At 32.3% G+C, this 20,624-nt stretch overlaps 2 protein-coding genes and 1 long non-coding RNA gene across 4 annotated transcripts; 2 read left to right on the top strand and 1 right to left on the bottom strand.

The window, feature by feature from the left end:
• Positions 1 to 1,362: 1,362 nt before the first annotated feature.
• LOC107426578 (cyclin-dependent kinase inhibitor 3) lies at positions 1,363 to 4,818 on the bottom strand. Its single transcript, XM_016036798.4, has 3 exons — positions 4,026 to 4,818; positions 1,992 to 2,186; positions 1,363 to 1,853 (listed from the first exon to the last, which is right to left on the bottom strand). The coding sequence occupies exons 1-3, from the start codon at positions 4,517 to 4,519 to the stop codon at positions 1,784 to 1,786; spliced, it is 759 nt and encodes a 252-aa protein (XP_015892284.3). The 5' UTR covers positions 4,520 to 4,818; the 3' UTR covers positions 1,363 to 1,783.
• Positions 4,819 to 9,038: 4,220 nt separating this feature from the next.
• On the top strand, positions 9,039 to 11,601 carry LOC132799510 (uncharacterized). The gene is made up of 3 exons (XR_009634227.1): positions 9,039 to 9,347; positions 10,073 to 10,120; positions 11,228 to 11,601. It is a non-coding gene; the product is annotated as an uncharacterized LOC132799510 (long non-coding RNA).
• Positions 11,602 to 16,026: 4,425 nt separating this feature from the next.
• On the top strand, positions 16,027 to 18,213 carry LOC132799547 (autophagy-related protein 9-like). 2 transcript variants are annotated; one of them, XR_009634258.1, is made up of 4 exons: positions 17,031 to 17,091; positions 17,343 to 17,409; positions 17,946 to 18,000; positions 18,108 to 18,213. XR_009634258.1 is itself a non-coding variant. In XM_060811632.1 (3 exons), the coding sequence occupies exons 1-3, from the start codon at positions 16,079 to 16,081 to the stop codon at positions 18,117 to 18,119; spliced, it is 249 nt and encodes an 82-aa protein (XP_060667615.1). In that variant the 5' UTR covers positions 16,027 to 16,078; the 3' UTR covers positions 18,120 to 18,213. The 2 variants fall into 2 exon arrangements, 1 of the variants encoding a protein (XP_060667615.1); XM_060811632.1 differs by lacking the exons at positions 17,031 to 17,091; positions 17,343 to 17,409 and adding an exon at positions 16,027 to 16,260.
• The last annotated feature ends 2,411 nt before the right edge of the window (positions 18,214 to 20,624 follow it).

Here is a 20,624-nt window from a genome sequence, read left to right as displayed (position 1 = left end):
AAGTATTTTGATCTTGAAACTTTAGTTTTAAAACACTTTGTTCATGAATTGTTTTTCATTTGCTTAACAGCTTTGGGATATGCAATATACAATATAAAGAGGTTTTATAGGGTTGTCTAATTGTATAATTTCTTTGTTTTTTATGCTGAAAGAGGTGCACTTCATGCCTCAAAATTGTTAAAAACTTCGTTAAAAAAGTTATAAGAATCAAAATGTAACAAAAACTGAAATTTAAGGGTCAAACTAATAAAAATATTAAAGTGCAAATATGTACACAGTTCAGGGACTAACAAGAGCTAACAACTCTTACTTTAATATCTTTGTGAAAGTTAAATAAACACTGAGGTAGGAAGAGAGATAAATTCATTGAAAATGGAATAAGAGATCTAAATCCGTTAGATCTAAAATGACTATATTTTAAATTTTCTATTAATATGAGAGAAAAAAAAAAAAAAAGAAAGAAAAAAAAGATACAAAGTTATAAATTTACACGTCTTTAAAAGAATGCATTGTGACTGACCAACTTGCCCCGAGAGGTTTCAGTACGCTCAGAACAAGTTGAAGAAACAAGCAAGCAGAGTAGAAAGGGATGGAAGAGAGAATAGGACATCATCAAATCTAAGTTGAACATTATGTCGCAACCTGTAAAGTGTGAGGCAATCAAACGTCAGAACAGTACAATGTCCCATGTGATTGTGAACAATAACAACAAGAAGTTTTTTTCTTTCTTTTTTCATAAAAATAAAACTTCATCCCCACCAGACCTCTCCCCTCTTCTCTTTTGCATTCATGCAGATTCAATAAATGCCCACTTGATAACTGTGACAGCTCTAACACCACAAACTCTCTCAACAATGGTAAGAAACAAAAAAATAAAATAAAAAAGGATCATTTTTCCACAAACTTAAAATCAACAAAAATTCCATGTCAGAACCTGAAGCTCAGAAGTAAAATACCATCACAAGTTACACAACAATCCAAAACTACAGAGCCTAACCCCACCATCAGCCATTCTATCCGAACTATCTAGTATAGAAGGGCAGGTTTCTCTATTCAACTGCCAGATCGTAATTTGATACATCAAAGCAAATGGGCAGCCAACAAAAAAAAGTAATTTAAACTATTGAGAAGTAATCACAGAAATTAGCAAATGGAGAGAAAGGGTTGGGTTATTTACAAAGAAATATAAATTCAGTCTAACCAGCCAGTCCAAGATATATAACCATCTAGACCAAACCACCTCTTTTCCAATAGAAAATCGACCACACAATAAGACAATCACTAGCTAAACCAGAAAACGACCCCGAGGCAGAAGGCGATCTTTTATTAGATTTACTCACTCAAAAATATCACCATCAAGAATTAAATCCAAACTGCAGGTTATATTTCATTTCATTAGTAGTTTGACAAAATGCAGGGTACATGAAACAAAAGACGAGACAAAATAATGGGAAAAGGAATCAGTTACATTTATTTCCAAAGAGACCAGCTCTTCACTGCCTAAATATTGACAAAAGGTTTAGAAATCAAGAAAACAAAGTAAGCAAAAGAAAATCTAGAAATTAGATATACCCTTTAAAATTACAAGGACAGAACCATCAAGCCCCTAAACTACCCCTCTTCACCAATGTCTTCACAAATGGTTCCTTTCTCTTTAACAATGAAGTTTGGCCTTGTACTTGCTATTACCAAATTACTCTTGAGCTTTGCAATGTTGATTGAAATAAGTAGTCTTTTAACTCTAGAAGTTCAGGGCTTAAAACATCAAGCGAATGCGTCCGGATTAGGGAATTACTTCTACCCATTCATACCTTCCAGGAAGTGGGGACTCATTCACGAAGTCAAAGTTGTACCTGTTAAACAGCATGCATACAATAAGGTCCATCAAGGTATTCGTTAAGCTTGATTGTTTCTACTGGAAATAACTTGGACAACCACTTGAACATATATCAAATGTCACACTTAAAAAAAACAGTAGTGCAAATTTATACTTGTCAATAAAAATTCTCTGTTGCTGCTGCTCTGCAACAGCAAAGAACTCCTCCATTTCATGGGCTGTTGGGATATTTCTTTGTATGTCATTCCTAACTCTTCGGTTAGACGCATTGGAGTTTGTCTGTCTCGTGGTTGAACCAGGGGTTCCTAACGTGTCCGATTCCCGTATCAAGTTGCTCGGTGTGCTTTCCCTGGAACACAATCATGCCGTACGCACGTAAATAATATGAGCACATTGAAATCGAAAGAAATCCATACAAATTTTATATTATAAAATCTACAAAATTAAAAATAGCAAAAGAAACGAAAACTAATCCCCTCCACACAAGGGGAAAATCCTGAATTTTTTTTTTTTTTTCATTTTTTTTGTTTTCTTCGTCCTTGATATAGAATTTATTTTATTTTATTTTTTTTAAAGTACTTATTAGTGTGGTAAGAAACACATATCATGAGGGACAAAAGAACCCGGATAAGAGGCATTAAATAGGACAAATTCCAATTTGGCAAGTCTTCAACAGCACAATAAAAAGCATAAGATCTGCAACTCTTTGTCACCTACTGGAAGCCCTAAAAGGAGAGTATCCCACATACATGTACCGGTGCTAACTAGGCCCCATGAATATGATATATCATTGCTAACACAAATGGGGCACACGAGTTATTGCTGCCAGTATCACAGAAAATAATTCTGTTACATTTTTTATAATCTGCATTTTAACATATAAGAAGTGAAAGAATTGCTCTAACGCTGTTTTGTGCATTAAATGAAAAAATGGCACAAACTAAGCTGCAAATCGTAAGGGATTTTTCCTAGATGCTAACAAAATTTATACTTATTTACCCCTTTTTCCCCACAAAAGTTCATGATGGAATGGGGAATTATTCACCCCATTTAATGCAACAATATTTTGACCGAAATGCTTTGAGGCCTCAAGCTTATAATATAAATTTAGACAAAATTAATTAGATTTTAAACAAATTTACAGAGCAGACATAACCATATAATATGGGACCCATGATATCTACTGTACTGGCCATACTTTGATTTGGCTATCTGGTAACATTATTGAAAAGAGGAGGGGAAAAAAACCAAAAAAAAAAAAAAAAAAGCATTATAGCATTAATTCAATTTTCCTGAATATGGGAAAATAGAACTCGCAACATTAATAACTCTGCTTAGAGTTTTAACCAAGTCACAGATATATTTACTGTGAATTATTACATTAAAGAACCTCTCAATGTCACAAAACGTCACTGCTCTTTTATGAAAGCATTTATATGCCATGGCACCAACACATCAGATGAAAATGAAAACACATAAACAAATCAAAGAACAGAGAAACCTCAAAACAAAACACGAGTAAAAATATAAAAAAAAGTATTCAAAGACCAACATCTTTAACCAGAAAATACACAGAAAAACATATAGCAGATGACAAGGAAACTTTGTTTTCCGTATTCTACCAGTAACCGAGTTACAAAACCAAAAAGAAAACAAAAATGGTAAAAAGGTAGAAGGGAGAAAAACTAATGATTGTCTAGTATCAATGGTTCCACTTCCACAACCCAACAGTAACAAAAGAGAGAGAAAATAAGAAAAGGGCGAAGCCAAACGTGAAAGATAGAATAAAAAATTTTAAAAAATAAAAATAAATAAAAAAACTCAAGTTGAAGTTGTAGAAGGAGGTTAGAATAATTCAAAAAGATACAGATTTTCCATTATGCATATGCTGTAACGTCCGTTACATTTTTTTATTATTATTTATTCATTAATGAGAAAATATATCGGGAAAAAAAAAATTACTCTTTTTTCTTATTGGTGGTGAGAAAAAGAGGCTCTTTGAAAATGAATGCAAGCCCTCTTGAACGAAAAATTTTACAAATACCCAAAAGGCAAAAGCTCCATATTTGAACTCCATTCTAAAATCTATTTAGAAAAAAACAGAGCACTGACGCCATGGGGAATATGCACGTTGAAAAAAACAGAGCCAAAACGAAGAAAGAAAAATAGAAAGGCAAAAGAAATATACCTGTCCCTGTTTTCAAAATCGAAGTTATTCTCTCCGAATGAAATCTCTATACCCACATCGTTTCCATTCTCCGTTTGTCCCTCAAAAACCACCGACCGAGCAAGGCCCGAATCCACCGGGTCAACCGAATCCATCCTCAACCTCGAATCAGGTCCGGAAACATTGGGTTTTGGGGGCTGGTTTTCTCCACAGCAACCATTACCATTAGAGCGCTTGGAAACCTTCTCATGATGACTATGGTGGTTCTTGGTGTCGCCGAGCAACGGGGATTTGACAAGGCGGCGACTCCTAAGCTGAAGGTAAGAAAAAGAGTCATCTGGGTCTGGTTGTTGTTCAACAATGGTGGTTGATTTTCGTTCCTGTTGCTGTTGCTGTCTCTGAAGGGCTAGGGATTTGGCTCTGGTGCGAACGCCGAGAGAAGACTGAGGTGAGAGAGAGACCTCCATGACTGCAACGTCACCAGCGATTTTAGATTTCTTCATGTACTTTCCCATATTTCTTCTCTTTTGTTGTGTTTGCGGCTCTGTTTGTGTTTGTGTTTTGTTTGGTTTTATTTTTTTATTTTTTTTTTTTCAAAGCTTCATGACGATGATGGCGAGCGAGAGTGAGTGGAAGAGAGAGATAGAGAGAGAGAGAGAGAGAGAGAAAGAGGAGGGAACAAGGGAGGGACCAATTTTGTATGCTGACTCAAGAAAGAGGAGGGAATAGGGGCTGAAGCAGTGAAGGTTGGGGGATTAAAAGTTAGGGTTGAGGTCTAGGGAACACTACACTACTCTCTCTCTCTCTCTCTCCTCTCTTTCTCTCTCTCCCCTTTTATATCTCTATATATTCTCGTGATTTTTTTATTTTTTATTTTCAGAAATGATTTTGGCTACTACGAAATTACAAAAAGGTCCTTTTAACTGTTATTGGAAGCAAAATCCGTGTGTGAAAATAAGCATTTGTCTATAGAGTTGTAGATAGTTCTTTTTTTTTTTTTTTTTCCTTATTACCCAAAAAAAAAAAAAATAGATAGTGTTTTTATTAAAATCTTGAAACAGTAGGATATTTTTAAATATACACAGATATTAAAGGATCATCTACATTTGCTTTTCTGATCTCCCGAATTTTAATTAATCAGAGCACTCTTTAATTGGGTTCAAATTTCATATATATATATATATATAGGTGTAGAATTTTTTTTTTTTTTTTTAATATTTGAAGTTGGAGATTCTAATTGGATATCATTGTTAGAGACAAAGTTATTAGGTCCGTGTCACTGTCACTATGTTATCCATGGAGGAACTTGTTATAAAGGTATAATTAAGAACAAATAAAGAAGAGAGGCCACACAACATTAATTTACATATCAAGTTGCCTATAGTGATTATATATAGCTCTTTGCTGGTTCTGGAAAATAAAAAAAAAAACATAATAATAATAATGCACAATATAAACCCAACTCTCCTTTTTAATATATGAATAAAGCAGAGTGTCAAAATTCTAGTGTAGTTTACAAAGTCGATGTATAATAGCACTTAAAACTCATGAAATAATGCATGGACCATTAGTTTTGCAATCATTTCAAACAACCACATAAAATTGCAAAGCATGCATTATTATCAATTAGCCTATCAACTTCATCTTTTTCTAATGTCCAACAAAAATAACCAAAAAAAAAAAAAAAAAAAAAAAAAAAAAGCTTTTCATAGGCTACAAAAATTCAACCACAAACCAACCGTTAGAAAACTCCAATTAACTTTTTGGTAATTATTCCAATCATTATTCATAGCTATTGCTCAATATCATATTTAAGAGACGGTCTAATTTATGGCCTTTGGGAATGCAATGTTCATTTTGTGGTTCATGCCAAGTAAACTTTTCCTAAATGGATATTTCATTTTCAGAGCCTCTTTTTTGGAGGACAGACATTTAGCAAATCAAAAATATTTATGAAAAGCTTTGTGGAAAGACAGACACAGGTTCAGCAGATGGACAAGGGTTTGGTGAGTGGATTGGACTGATGAGGAAGATAAGAAGGTTGGGAAAATAGGCTCTAGATTTCGCCAGCTATCAAATCATTACACACTTTCATTTGCTGCTGTATTCTTGAAATGCTCTAAAAACTATCTTTTAATTTAAACAAAAAAACTAATGCTTTTCAATAAAATAACCAAAAAAAAAAAAAAAAAAAAACTAGTTCTTTATTAGGGATACGAATATTAATAATACAGACGTTATTTTTCCCAATTTTAGGGCTTTTTAGTACAAAAATGGGCTTATTTTTGTTTAAGCACGTTTATCAATGCTACTACGTCAACCTCAATTAATTCCCTAAAACACTACAATTCCAAGAGAATCTTTTTTCCTCCCCAAATTTCCCGCCAAAACCTTTCTCAAACCCCTTTCATACTTTTTTTTTTTTTTTTTAAGTATTTGACTGAATTAATAATTACCTAAAACTTCTACTACGGTTTTTAATTTAATATATTTCCGGATAAAAAAGCTGTTTTCTGAACTACAAATAAAATACTTAGATTCAACTGGCATTTGATTACTTATTTATTTATTTATTTGTGAATGGAAGCATGCAAAATATATATTTTTAATTTTTCAAAACCATATTTATGCTCTACATATATGTATTTTCCATGGGACAACATTCAAATGGTTTGAAGTTTAATTTTCATCAAAAGAAAAAAAAAAAAGTTTAAAGTTTAAACCAACATATATAGATTAACTATGGTAATGTAAATCCTCCATCCTAACATAGGTTGTGAAGCATTTATATCTACAATATATTGTTTGATGTTAACTATTCTCATTACAATAAGAAACTCACTGCCGTTATAATAAAATTATATGGATACTAATATTTTAGATTTGGTTAAGATCTATATCTTTAAAATAAAAAATTAATAAATAAAATTTTAATTATATATATGGGAATATTAAAATGATATATAATTATACATTAAAACTCCCTAAACCTGTTATGCTCAAATTGAAACTTTTGTGTGGAGATCATGACTCAATACTATATATTAAACATCGAAATAGGGGGATAAGAGAATTATCATGTGGCGGTGGCGGGAATAACCATCCCAAATCATAAAATGATATAAAGATATAAATATTTCTCTTTTTAATAAAAGTAAGGAAAAAAGAATTAGAAGAAGTTTTGATTTTACCGGTTAAAATTATGTAGGCCATAATCAAATTGAAGAATTACATAGTGAGAACTCAAGTTTTATTTCTTTATCATATAATTCCTAATGTTTACAATGCAATAGAATAGCACATCATACAATTGAAATCTGTTGGACTGATTATTACCCCAAAAAAAAATAAAAATAAAAAAAAGAATCTATTGGACTGAAAATCCCTAAACCTGTTCCCAAACTTTCAAGAGAGAATCTCCTGAAAGCCCTAACCCATAGGTACCAAATACGTGAAAAATTCCATAAAAAACCATATTTTATGAAGGTGACTCAAATTTCACAGCCATTTTTTTTTATAAAAAAAATAAAACAAAATGGTTTTTAATTTCCCTAGGGTGGTGAAGATCCGTACAAATGGCACAACGTGTGATAACTCAGCCAATCATGACTTTTGCTCACTCAGATCTCTAAAATTTATCAACCATATACAATCGTTTTTTCACGTCCTCCCGCTTTTTCCAGGCGGTAAATTTAATATCACGCCTTAACCACGTGCGTGTTTTGCACGCTCAAAATGCATTGGAGAAATCGGCTCCCGTTAAAACCACCGTTACGATAAACGCAGCTTGCAGGGCAAGACTCAGGTGATGACTGACGGCTTGCAGATTTTGGTACTATCTGAACCAATGACAGAGCGCGTATTTTGCACACATTTTAGATCGTTGGGTAGAAATCCGTTCTCTCTCTCTCTCTCTCTCTCTCTCTCGCTCTCTCTCTCTCTCCCATCTTTTTTTTTTTTTAATTTTTATTTTAAATTATTACTTTTTCTTCTTATTTTATTAATATTAACACACTCCTTTGGACATTTATCTACTCATATTATCTATTATTATTATTATTATTTTTTTTTTAAGAATTCTGCAGATATCTTTTTCTTTTTCACTAATAACAATATTTATTTTTTCACCAAACATAATAATATCGGCATAATAATAATAATAATAACAATAATAATAATAATAACAATAATAATAATTTTAGTTTTATAAAAATAAAAATAATATTGAAGTAATAAAAAGTCTACCAAAAATGTTTACTAAATAATAAAGTATTATTATTTTATTAGTTCATTTCTAATTATATTTATCCACTCCCAACATTCATTTATTCACATTTAAATTATAATAATTTTTCAATTAATAAAATAATAACGTTGTCAATCTGTCACATTATCTTAGTAGGCCTGGCAGTATTTAAAAGTTTGTTTACCAAATAATATGATAAAAAGAGATTAATAATTGATAAAAAACCTATACCCTAAAATAATGTAAAGAGAACCTAGTATGATTCTGTAAACGAAATTTGATGACTTTTATAAGATCTTTGGAAATCAAAATAAGTCACATTATTTTACTGAAATTCCTTTATAAGACAACCAGCAAGAAAGAGGCCCAAGAGGCCAACCGGCCTCATCCCCAATCCCAATTTATTAATGAGCCACTTGCATACATAGGGTTGATCATAGCGGCCCATTAAAGAAAGTAAAGAAAAGGAGAATTTGGTCCTATACCCCTATTGGAAAACCCTTAACGAAATCTACCCACCTTCTCTCAAATTTTTTCGTTTTATCCTTTTAATTTTTAATATTCTCAAGTTGCCCTTTTAAAATAGAAAAGCTATTTCATTTTTTCCCTTTAACAGGGCATGAAGAATAGAGGAATAGAAAGTGAGAGAGAATGGTGAGGTAGCTATCGGAGAGTTCTTTTAGCTCTGCCACAGTCTTCTGGGTCTTGGCTTTGGACTCACTGCCTTAGCATTCTACTTGGTCGGCGAGTAGATCTACAACCAAACCCTTGGTCCTTCCTCCTTCTCTTCTTCTGGGTCTGCTTTTATTTTGTTTTTATCAGCTGTTGGGAAATAATTAGATGGGGGTTTGGGATTTTGGCAGAGGGGGGATGGGTCAAGGAGATAGGGCGAGTTAACTAGGTGCGAAGGAGTGGATGCTTTGAGATGCAGAGTTTCTTTGTTCATTGTATTATAAGCACCTCAAAACTGAATAGACCACAACTACTGGATGGTTAGACAACCGTGGAAGTCAATAACATTACAGATATTAATAGCATCATAAAACATCATTTCAAGACCCACCCTTCAGGTATTGCAATATTGGAAGAAGAAAAAGGTAATTGTTAATTTTCATTTGATTCATTATAGGTTTTTATGGTCTTTAAAAGTTATCTGAAAAATGTGAAAGATATGTTATATTTTTGGAGATATAATTTATAGTCCCAATGCCTTATATCAAGGTAGAGACGTTGAATGAAAAATGAATGAGGTTTAAGAACAAAGGGCTGTTTGATAGGAAATATCATTTTTATTTTGTGATCTTTGTGGAAAAAGTAAAACATAGTTTTGGGAATTTTTTTAGAGTATCAGTTTTATTTTATGATCTTTGTGGAAAAAGTAAAACATAGTTTTGTAAATTTTTTAGAGGGGAAGCAATGGTTCTTATATGATCATAATGAGATTGTTGAATCTAGTCATAATTTTTCTATTAGCTTTTTAAGATCTTCAAAATTAAAACAAATTTAGATTTGAATAAGATTCTAAATTTAGTTTCAACGATTATTTGTTTGTACGGGAATATTGACTGTGATGAATATATAAATATACATATATATATATATATATATATATATATATATATATATATATATATATATATATATATATATGTATATAATATTGAAGAAGATATAGTTTTGAGGCAGACTATTATGATTAGCAAGATTTTCACATATATGTGCTTTCAACAATTTTCAATCTTAGTTTGAGACTCTTTCATTTCCTCTCTACCTTAAATCTTGCTTCTTCAAATCTGTCTATGAAACAATTCCAACATTCAAGGCCAATGGCTTTCTGAATCCATTGCCTCAACTCCAAACATGCATCAAGGTACTTGATTGTAAACTATATATATATATATATATATATATATATTTTTAATATGAATTATGAATTCTTAGGTAATTTCAATATGTTTTATGATCAACTGGAGATTAACCACTACTTTTTTTTATCTAGTTGGAGATGTTGATTAAAAATATTGGGATGTTGGGTTCTTGAAATGTACCATTGGAAACAGAGGAAGAATGACTTTTAATTTTTATGTGAAATTTCTATGTTATGCGTTGGTATTTTTGGAAAAATAAATGGACTTTTTAACAGTTGAAAGCAAATGGTTCTAACATTTATGGATAGGATTGCCTAAAGGCGATATATAAATCCATTCTTTCATCTTCTATTTTAATTAGTGAAAAAGTAAATTTACGCCCCTATTTTTTATTTCTTTCATGCACAAACTATTATATATATATATATATATATATATATATATATATATTACATGCATTGGTAACAATGGGTTATAATGTTTTTTTCAAAGGATAACTCATGGGCTTGGTTTATCTTAGGATTGCATTTTTCATCTTGCCAAGACATAATAAGTTATGGTGGAGATTGGTGGCTCAAAAAAGGAGGTATAATATTAAACCAAAAGTATATTTAAATGAACTTTACACAACTTTATGATCAATGAAAGACATAAATATTTGGAATATATTTTTATTTCATTTACCTTTACAGAGTTTTTAGTCATGATTCATTCAAGAAAAAAGGTATATATTAAATTATAATTTTAGTTCTTAGGTTGCTACAAATACATTTTGATGGCAGAATGTGATGATCACATATTAGAAAATTTTAAGGCCTATTCCATTTTTCTATATTAAACCCCCTCAGACTATCCCACTTGCAATTTTTGACGATCCAATTGGAAATTTCTCCAATAATCATCAAAAAGATTATATATTTTGGAGTTAATATTCTTTGCCTTGTGATATTGGATAAGAGTCAGATATTATATTTCATTTGTTGCTCAAATTAATATTCATATGTTTTCTACATTGAAAAACATTTAATTTTTGTGGTTAGGTTGAGATACTAGTTTTGTACATTTGAAATTTGACTCCTAACAAATTCTGCATAATGGTTGCACCTCAGTTGAAGAGTTTTGAAGATCTTCTATCAACTACAGTAAACTCTGTGAGTTGATTATTTGAATTCTACATAGAGCAGGTAATTCACCATAAGAATTCTGATAGCAGTTATTTTTCTTGGTGGTAATCTACCTAAAACAAATTTGCGAAAGGAAGGTGTATTTGCTATATGATAGTAACAAGTTCGATATACAGCTGCATTAATGTTGCTAGGTTGTAAGACAAAATTTTGACAACTAAATAACATGAAGAGTTATCTGAAAAATTATAATGCACTGAATTGGTTTTCAATTATTCTCCTCCAATAATGTTAAGTGCATTAAATGCATATGAATCATTATAGAAATTTTATTGTTTAGTTTCAATTCAAAGCTGTGTTATATTCCAATGTAACATCCCGTCCCGAAGTACACGGGAAATTTCTCAATTTTAACCAAGGTTGACCTGGTTTGACCGTCATTTAGCGAAAAAGGGGTCAAATGTTGACTTTTTGCTCCTGATGAAATTTCACATTGATCGAGGTACCATTAAAAAGTACACGTTGTCACGAGTTCATAGACTAGTAACACATTGAAAACAGAATTACGGTTTGAAAGTTGTGAGCAAAACAAGTTGAGGTCCAAACTGTCCAAAGGGTGCCGGAGTTGATTTTTTGTTCATGCAAAGTTGAGCTTTGACTCATGCATGGTTGTGAAGTATTCGTCGATACGAGTCCGTAGACTAGCGGCATGTCCAATTTAGACATGTGGTTTGAAAGTTATGGACTTGTAGAGTTTTTCAAATACAGTATTATTTTAATATTATTTTTAAATATGTGAACAGTGTGCCACGTGTGACTTAATAAAAGGTGCCATGTGTCACAATGGTGAGATGCCACATGTCAACTATGGTTAAATGCCATATTATTTTATACAATAATATTATTTTATTATTTTATTTTATTTCCTTTTTATTTCTTTTTCCTTTTTCCTTTTTCTTTTTTCTTTTTTTTTTTTTCCTTCCCCCACATGGGAAAAAAGGGACCCAGCCCCCTGATCCTTCTTCTTCTTGCTCCCGACGGGTCCTTCTCTCTCGGTCTGCGTCTTTTCTTCTAGCCATCGAACGGCCACACACGCCAGGCGATGGGACGGCCCACGGCCAGGCAAGCTCAACCGTCGATTCTCCGGCCGTTGGCCGACGGACGTGCTGGGATCGGCGGCCGGCGTCCTCCCTGTTGACCAGTTTTCCGACGGTTACCGGCGGCGTGACTGGTCCTTTCCCATGAATTTGGGCCCCCTGAATCCATTTCCAAGCTTGGATTGGCTCAAATCTGGTTCATTCGTGAGATATGACAAGAGACCCGTTTCGGCAGCAACCTCACGGTAGAATTCCGGTGACCTCCGGCGGCGGTTCGACCAATTGAAGGTATCTTCTTGATGCTCTCATCATAAGCTTCAAATTGGTAGCTAGAATGTGAATTATAATTGAGTATATAGTAAGTTGCCATTGATGGGGCTAGGTTGTGTTTATGTTGAAATTGGATAGAGATTGGACAAGTCCTTAGCCAATTGCCATTACATTTGGGTTCTTAATGATTGTTAAAGGCTAAAGGAATGGTTAATTTGAATTAATTGTCAAGATATTGAAAAATCCCAAATTTGCAGTTTAGGCCATACGGGTTCATCTGATTTTCTATCAAATTAGAGTGGACAATGTTGATAATATTAAGCAGAAGGTGTAAAAGGATTGTTATAGATTTTGTGAGTTTATCTGTTATGTTGATTGGAATTATTATACAAAAATTATAGTTATCATGTGTATAGATTGATATATATATAGACACATGTATGGTAAACATAGGATGCATTTATGTATGTATATATATATATATATATATATTTATATGTATTGTTAATGGGCATATATATATATATGTATATATATATATATATATATATGGAGATGTGTGATGTTATATGAAAATACATAATTATATATATATGTGGATATATATGTGTGTGTGTGAAGATATATATCTATGTACTTGTGTGCATCAAGACATTTATATATATGCATTTTATATCATTCAAAATTTTGAAGTATATCATATATGTTTTAAATTTTAAGAGATATTGTTATTTGATTTTAATGTGTTATTTTAATGTGATTTAAATATATTCGTTATATAGAATTTATTAGATCATATGTATTTAATATTTAAGAAACTGCTATTTAAATTTGTAATGCTAAGTTATGTTGATTTAGTATATATATATTGCCTCATATTTATATTGTGGGTTGTTAAATTAAATATATTTTGTGTTAATTAAATATTTGAATAATGAATTTTATGTGTTGGATATTTATCTAAGTTATTATTTACATTGAAAATGCCAAATTGTGTTGACCTGAATTATTGTGGAAGAGACTAATTTTATGAAATTATGATTTAACTTTTATTATGTTCATTGATGCTAAATAGAAATTTGGTTTATTAAGGAATTCTTGATTTTTATTATTGTGATTTAATTGTATTCATTATGTATGAGCAAGGTGTTTTCATTTAATTAAGTGTATTTGGATTTTAATAGTATTTTTGGGCATGATTTGGCTTTAAATATTTCGAGGAAAATATTGGTTAAGTTTGGTGGTTTCAAATTATATAATGATGCCCTTGGAATATTATTTAATTGATTTTATGATTTGGGGAAAAATTATTTGTATATTATTATCGGTGGATTTATGCTGGTGTTATTTAAGAAAAATGTGGGATGGTAAAATTGAAAAATGGTATAATTCCCACGTTAAATTTTGGAAAAATTGCGTATTTTAATAATAACTATGGTTATTTATTTGAGATGCATCCATACACGTACCGGTATTCTGTACTGTATATGTGATTATAATAAACGCGCAAGTTGTAATGTCTCCCGTGAGTTGCCATCGGACCGAAGACAGGCAAGTTTGATATTGGCCATAAGTCGCCCCCCTCCATGGCCGGGATGACGGTTTAAGTAGCGGTGCTGTCGGAACGCTGAAGCGACCGTATGCAAGTTTTCCTCTTTAACCTCCCGTCAGTCGGTGCTCGGGACGCTGGGTACCTTTGGGCACCACTGGTATATAGTATGGTGCATCAAGTATTTTTTTTATGTTCGTACATATATTTGTATGTTATCTTGTTTGATATTATACTGCATATACCGCACCATACGGAGACGACGAACCAATGTGGTCCATGTAGAGCTAGCCCCATATTCATGTTGCCTACGAGTCCAGGGGATCGGACGGCCAATATAGGCAACCACCCTGGTTTGTATTGGTAGCAAAGTGCCGGCGACAGCTGGAATCATGGATCACGTAGCATGTCAGAAGGTATTGTACGTATCTCCATTACAAGCATGCATATTTCATTTTATGCTATGGATTTTAAGATATGATTTTATGTATTTATGTTATGTTATCTAATTGTGATTTAATTTCTTACCAATATTCTTAATCGATGTTATTATATTATTATTACTACCATATGATACCTTCGGATAAGTATAACAGCCTACGGGCAAGAAAGATAGCCATCGGGCAAGTATAATAGTCTTCGCGCAAGTGGTAGCCTTTGGATAGGTGAGATAGCCCTTGGGCAGGTGTGATTATGTGATAGCCCTCGGGCAAGTTACATTAATGCACGTATGGGAATACCATAGCCCTAAGGCAAGTTACATTAATACCATTATCATTAAAACGTTGTTATTGTTTTTATTTTGTTGTTAATGTGATGTTGTTTTACCTTTTTTTCTATGTTACGCATTGGCATATTTGTAATACGATATTTGAAGTGTAATTGACATGTGCAGCACTAAGTGGGTGGTGTGGGCGGATCAGAATCTGTGATGATATATTTTAATTGGTTATTTACTAAATTAATTCCATTATATGCCTTTTTATATAATTTGTTATCGAAGTGCTGCCAGTTGTGAAACTTAAATTTTAGTAATGTGGGAGGAATAAGGTGGTGTATATAGAAGTGTATTTTCAGTGCAGGAAAATTTTGGAAAGTCCAACCCTTAAGGGAGGTTCTGCCGGATTCTCCATTGGAGGATCCGGTAGGGTTTTCCTGGGATTAGAACTGGTCTAGAGTTCCGGTGAGGAATATTGGACAGGTCCTGACACCAAGCTCTATGAATGTCCTTAAAATTTGGCCTCATAAGTTTTACTTTTGATAGCCCAAAACTCAGGAGGTTAAGAAGGAACTCACAGACAAGGACGTTCAGGAGGGTTTTGACATTACTCTTACAAAACATAAGGGGCAGGTGTATTTTCTTTGTCTTTGATGTTACATTTATATAATGAATATTGTGTTCTATTATTTATTGAGAGTTTGATATATTTTATTAGTTCAAATCTTGTAAAATTTCTTTCCTTTTTTTTTTTCTTTTCTTTTTTAAAGTAAGTTGTACCATGAAAGTCCAAGGCTTATATGCGTACTATATAGCTCCAACATATGGTCCATGTAGGACTTTGAAGCCAATTCTTAGTAAGGTATGCAAATAAAAAAATGTTTCACTTTTGCATGACATTCAATCTCAATGCCACTATCAACTCTTACAATGATTGATGCCTAATGTGATTTGGAGGTGGCTAGAAATATTTGGGATGACATGATGAAAAACCAATTTTATGTGGTAACATCTCATTGTGTGAAGAAACACATGCTTTAACTGTATCTGTCTATTTTAGTGTTGATGCCTCATATAGAATGCAGTAACCTCCTTTTAATAACTTTCTTTTATGGCAGGTGATTGACGAGTTTGATCAAAATATACATTTTGTTGAAACTGGTACTGAGGAAAATCCAGAAATAGCATAAGCAGCTGGTATTATGGGTATACCATGTGTTCAATTTTTCAAAAACAAGGAAAATTTGAGGTTGTTTTTCTTCTATACTCCTGGTGCTGGTTCAACTGTCAAATCTGGTTCAAAGGGAAAGCACCATCATTTGATACTGACTAAAACCCTTGAGTGGACCTTAAATTGGTGCATACTACAGAGCATGTTTGATAGGTATGCTAAACTTGACCGTGCATTTATTGTCATGGATTTCTGTTCATATTTAAGATACATATTTTGATTGGTGCGTACAGTTGGACATATATCAAGATGTAATATGTAAAATGTCCATTTCATATTTCTTAGACAATATGTAGAAGATAAGAAGTTATTTTTAAATTTGGTAGTTCTTACAAGTTTGTTCTTTTCAAGGGATGGTTATTTCTTATCCTAGATGCTTTATTGAACTTTATACCTTACCTTTTAAAAGACAAGGTGGCAATGCAAATTAGAGATAACCCTCAAATAGTTAGACAACCTTTTATAATGAGGAAATTTAAAATGTTTAAAAACTTGATATCATTAAACCTATGATTTTATCCAAGGATTTGACTTTTGTTCATTTTCCAGTAAAAACATGGCACGTCTAATTTTCTGTTTGCAATTCAATATCTTAGAATGAATAAATTTTTTGCAATCAATTTATTTGGTTTGAATTCTGATTTTTCCTTATTTTATTTACAACTGATAATTTAAAAACTTAGAACCCAGTGGAGTTGGAAGGTTTGAAAAAAGCAAACATTCAAGATGGCATTGCATTGGTGCAATATCTTGTCTAGTTGGATAAGCAGGTAGTTCGTGAAACTTGTGCATCTGTTTATTTCTTGGACAAGTAGTCAATATACCATTTTTGGAGGAAAAGATTTTTATGAAAACAATAAAACTAAAAAAAAATAAATAAATAAAAAAGATGTCTAAGCTTTTAGTGCATATACAGATGCAGAAGATATATGGGGTTTCTGGTTACTTCTTGGAGGGAGACGAAGTGACTAAGAAAAAACAATTGTAAGTTCATTTTTTGTTTTTTGTTTTTTTTGTTTTTTTAGGTTGTTATGCAACATCTAACATTTGATTGAAATACTAGTTGAGATGTATTGTGGCCTAAATATTGCCTGAAAGAGGAATGTAAAAGGACATAAACCGTATCAAACAACTTGTCAGTACATAGCTTGTGTATATTTCTATGTGTCTGCATGCAATGCTCTGTTTGTGCAGTTTCAATACACACTAATCAAATAATGATGCAATGATTGCAGGCAAACACTTAAACTGACAGAGGTGACTGCAAGCGATAAGCTGGAGAGTTTTTGTGCAGTACAAAAGGTACTTTGAACTTCAAATGAAAATTCTATATGATAATAAGTGGTAATGGTTGAAAATTCTATATGATACCTGTGAACTTCAAAAGAGGTATCTCTGACATTGTCAATTATGTACATGAGTGGTGATGGTTCTTAAGTTGTATTGCATGGGCACAACCTGCTTTTGAAGCAAGCATGGCGAATTTCACCATATAAAGATAAATAAAGTGTTTTCCAATTTCAAATGAACTTTGACATAGATATGCTAATTCCTACTTTAGCAACCACTTTCAAAAGCTAGCATGACATTTTATGCATAACAAATTCCAATATATCAAGAGAAATAAAGGGTTTTCCACTTTTAAAATGAACTCTGACATGGATATGTTAATTCATACTTTATCAACTACTTTCAAATGTTCTTGTTAAAAAGTGATATAGTTGAAAACGCTATACTGCAGTAAGTGCTAATCTATTTTATTTTTCCTTTCTATTATCATTATTATTATTATATTTTTTCAAGTCTTGCAAAGTAATTTTCTTTGCTTCATTTTGCAGGTCCTCAAGGGTCATATTGCACTTGGGAATGCTCAATTTCCTAATGGAACCAACGGTATTTTATTTTATTTTTTAAATTATGTATTTCATTTTAAGTGAAATGTATTGGCCATATTCTTGTAAGATTGTGTGATAGGAAGGTACATGTTCATTTTCCTACAGGTAATGCCCTAGACATTCTTGCTTGAGTTCCACTATAGAAAAATGGTCTTGATTATCGGCATGGTACAAGCCATGGGATTGGGTCTTACCTTAATGTTCATGAAGGCAAGTGTGTTTTACTATTTTCCTCTATTATTACTGGGTATGAGTTATTGCCTCAATTGTTATATTTGAACCTTTATACTTCTTTATGGATACTCTAGGTATTTAATTATTTTCTTTGAAACTTGTATGCTAACTATTGTAACTAACCGTAGATATTTCGTTTGATTTCATCTAGGTATCAAATCTGTCTTTGTTATAGTGGAGGTGCCCCGTATGTTTTTAATGCTGTCACTAAAGTTTGGCATTATACCAATTGTAATGCCAATTGGTGTTCGAGATTTTGACATTAATGGGAAACTTTGGGTCAAATTAGGATTGATACCAACATAGCCTTTTGTAGGAGTTGTAATATTCTCTAGATTTTATTCATAAAACACTTGTACATTTTTCTCTTGCTAATTCAGATTTAGTTTTTAGTTTTTCTACATGATTCTCATGTCAAGATGAAATGTAAGGACCCAATTTCATTATTAAATTCTCCATATTGTTTGAGATGTGGAAAAGTAAGAAATAAGAAGGATGAGAATTTAAATGGATGGTAATTGAGTTCTCAAATATTGGCTCTCTAGTTTGGGACCATTTGAACTTGTTTGAATGGTATGCATTGAAATTTAATTAGTTTTAAATTGGAAACTATTCCCAGCTTGAAAGCTTCTTCCAATCTCTTTTAAAATGCGGCTCTATGGTAGTATGTCCAAAAGAAAGTAGTCAGAAAGGAATTAATTGTGCAGTTGTGGAAAATATTTAAATAAATGGATATGAAAGTGTCGAATAAATGGAACCATCTTCCATTTCTCATCTACCCTCATTTCTCATTAACTGTCGAATAAAGTGGAAAATATTTTGCATGTTGTTGCATTTAACACACATTAGGGGACTTGTGAGGGCCAAAAAATTGATAAAATGTGATAACCATAGGAGTTTCGGTAATTACCGATGAAACCTAAGGTAATTTTTCCAGCAACTACAAATTGATTACCATAGGTTTCATTGGTAATTACTAAAGGTCCTATGGTAATCAAATTTTTTTGCCAATTTGAGAACTATTTCAGAACTTTTGGGGTTTTTTTCTCTTTAGGATCATTGAAGAATGTATATATTGCATGTTGTTGCATTTAACACACATTAGGGGACTTGTGGGGGCCAAAAAATTGGTAAAATGTGATTACCATAGGGGTTTCGGTAATTACTGATAAAACATACGGTAATTTTTTCAAGCAAGGACAAATTGATTACCGTAGGTTTCATCGGTAATTACCGAAGGCCCTACGGTAATCCAATTTTTGTACCAATTTGAGAACCTTTTCAAAAATTTTGGGATTTTTTCTCCTTAGGATCATTGAAGAAAGTATATTTTGCATGTTGTTGCACTTAACACACATTAGGGGACTTGTGGGGGCTAAAATATTGGTAAAATGTGATAACCATAAGGGTTTCGGTAATTACCGATGAAACCTATGGTAATTTTTCTAGCAACTACAAATTGATTATCGTAGGTTTCATCGGTAATTACTGAAGGTCTTACTGTAATCAAATTTTTGTGCCCATTTAAGAACTTTTTCAGAACTTTTGGGGTTTTTTCTCTTTAGGATCATTGAAGAAATTATATTTTGCTTGTTGTTACATTTAACACACATAGGGGGACTTGTGGACGCAAAAAAATTGGTAAAATGTGATTACCACAGGGGTTTCGGTAATTACTGATGAAACCTTTGGTAATTTTTTCAGCAAGGACAAATTGAGTACTGAAGGTTGCATCGATAATTACCGAAGACCTTACGGCAATAAATTTTTTTTTGGCAATTTGAGAACTTTTTCAGAATTTTTTGGATTTTTTCTCCTTCGGATTATTAAAGAATGTATATTTTGCATGTTGTTGCATTAACACACATTAGGGGACTTGTGGGGGCCAAAAAATTGGTAAAATGTGATAACCATAGGGGTTTCGGTAATTACCGATGAAACTTACGGTAATTTTTCTAGCAACTACAAATTGATTGTCGTAGGTTTCATCGGTAATTACCGAACGTCCTACGGTAATCAAATTTTTGTGCCCATTTGAGAATTTTTTTCAGAACTTTTGGGGTTTTTTCTCTTTAGGATCAGTGAAGAAAGTATATTTTGCATGTTGTTGTATTTAACACACATTAGGGGACTTGTGGGCACTAAAAAATTGGTAAATTGTGATTACGACAGGGGTTTCGGTAATTACTGATGAAACCTACGATAATATTTCTAGCAAGGAAATTGATTACCGTAGATTGCATTGGTAATTACCGATGAAACCTACGGTAATATTTCCAGTAAGGATAAATTGATTACTATAGGTTGCAGCGGTAATTACCAAAGACCCTACGGTAATAAATTTTTTTTGGCAATTTGAGAACTTTTTCCAAACTTTTGGAATTTTTT

Source organism: Ziziphus jujuba, chromosome 9, assembly GCF_031755915.1.
Source record: "Ziziphus jujuba cultivar Dongzao chromosome 9, ASM3175591v1".
NCBI lineage: Eukaryota > Viridiplantae > Streptophyta > Magnoliopsida > Rosales > Rhamnaceae > Ziziphus > Ziziphus jujuba.
Note: the sequence above shows the minus strand (reverse complement) of the source record. Positions and strands in the feature narration are given on the sequence as shown.

Bases quoted from the DNA above. Each gene is read 5' to 3' on its own strand.
- LOC132799547 (XM_060811632.1), top strand. From the start codon at position 16,079: ATGGGTATACCATGTGTTCAATTTTTCAAAAACAAGGAAAATTTGAGG. The intron at 16,261-17,945 runs GTATGCTAAACT...TTCATTTTGCAG, and splicing joins CTACAGAGCATGTTTGATAG to GTCCTCAAGGGTCATATTGC.
- LOC107426578 (XM_016036798.4), bottom strand. From the start codon at position 4,519: ATGGGAAAGTACATGAAGAAATCTAAAATCGCTGGTGACGTTGCAGTC. The intron at 2,187-4,025 runs GTATATTTCTTT...ATTGTGTTCCAG, and splicing joins GATTTTGAAAACAGGGACAG to GGAAAGCACACCGAGCAACT. The intron at 1,854-1,991 runs GTATAAATTTGC...GCTGTTTAACAG, and splicing joins CAGAGAATTTTTATTGACAA to GTACAACTTTGACTTCGTGA.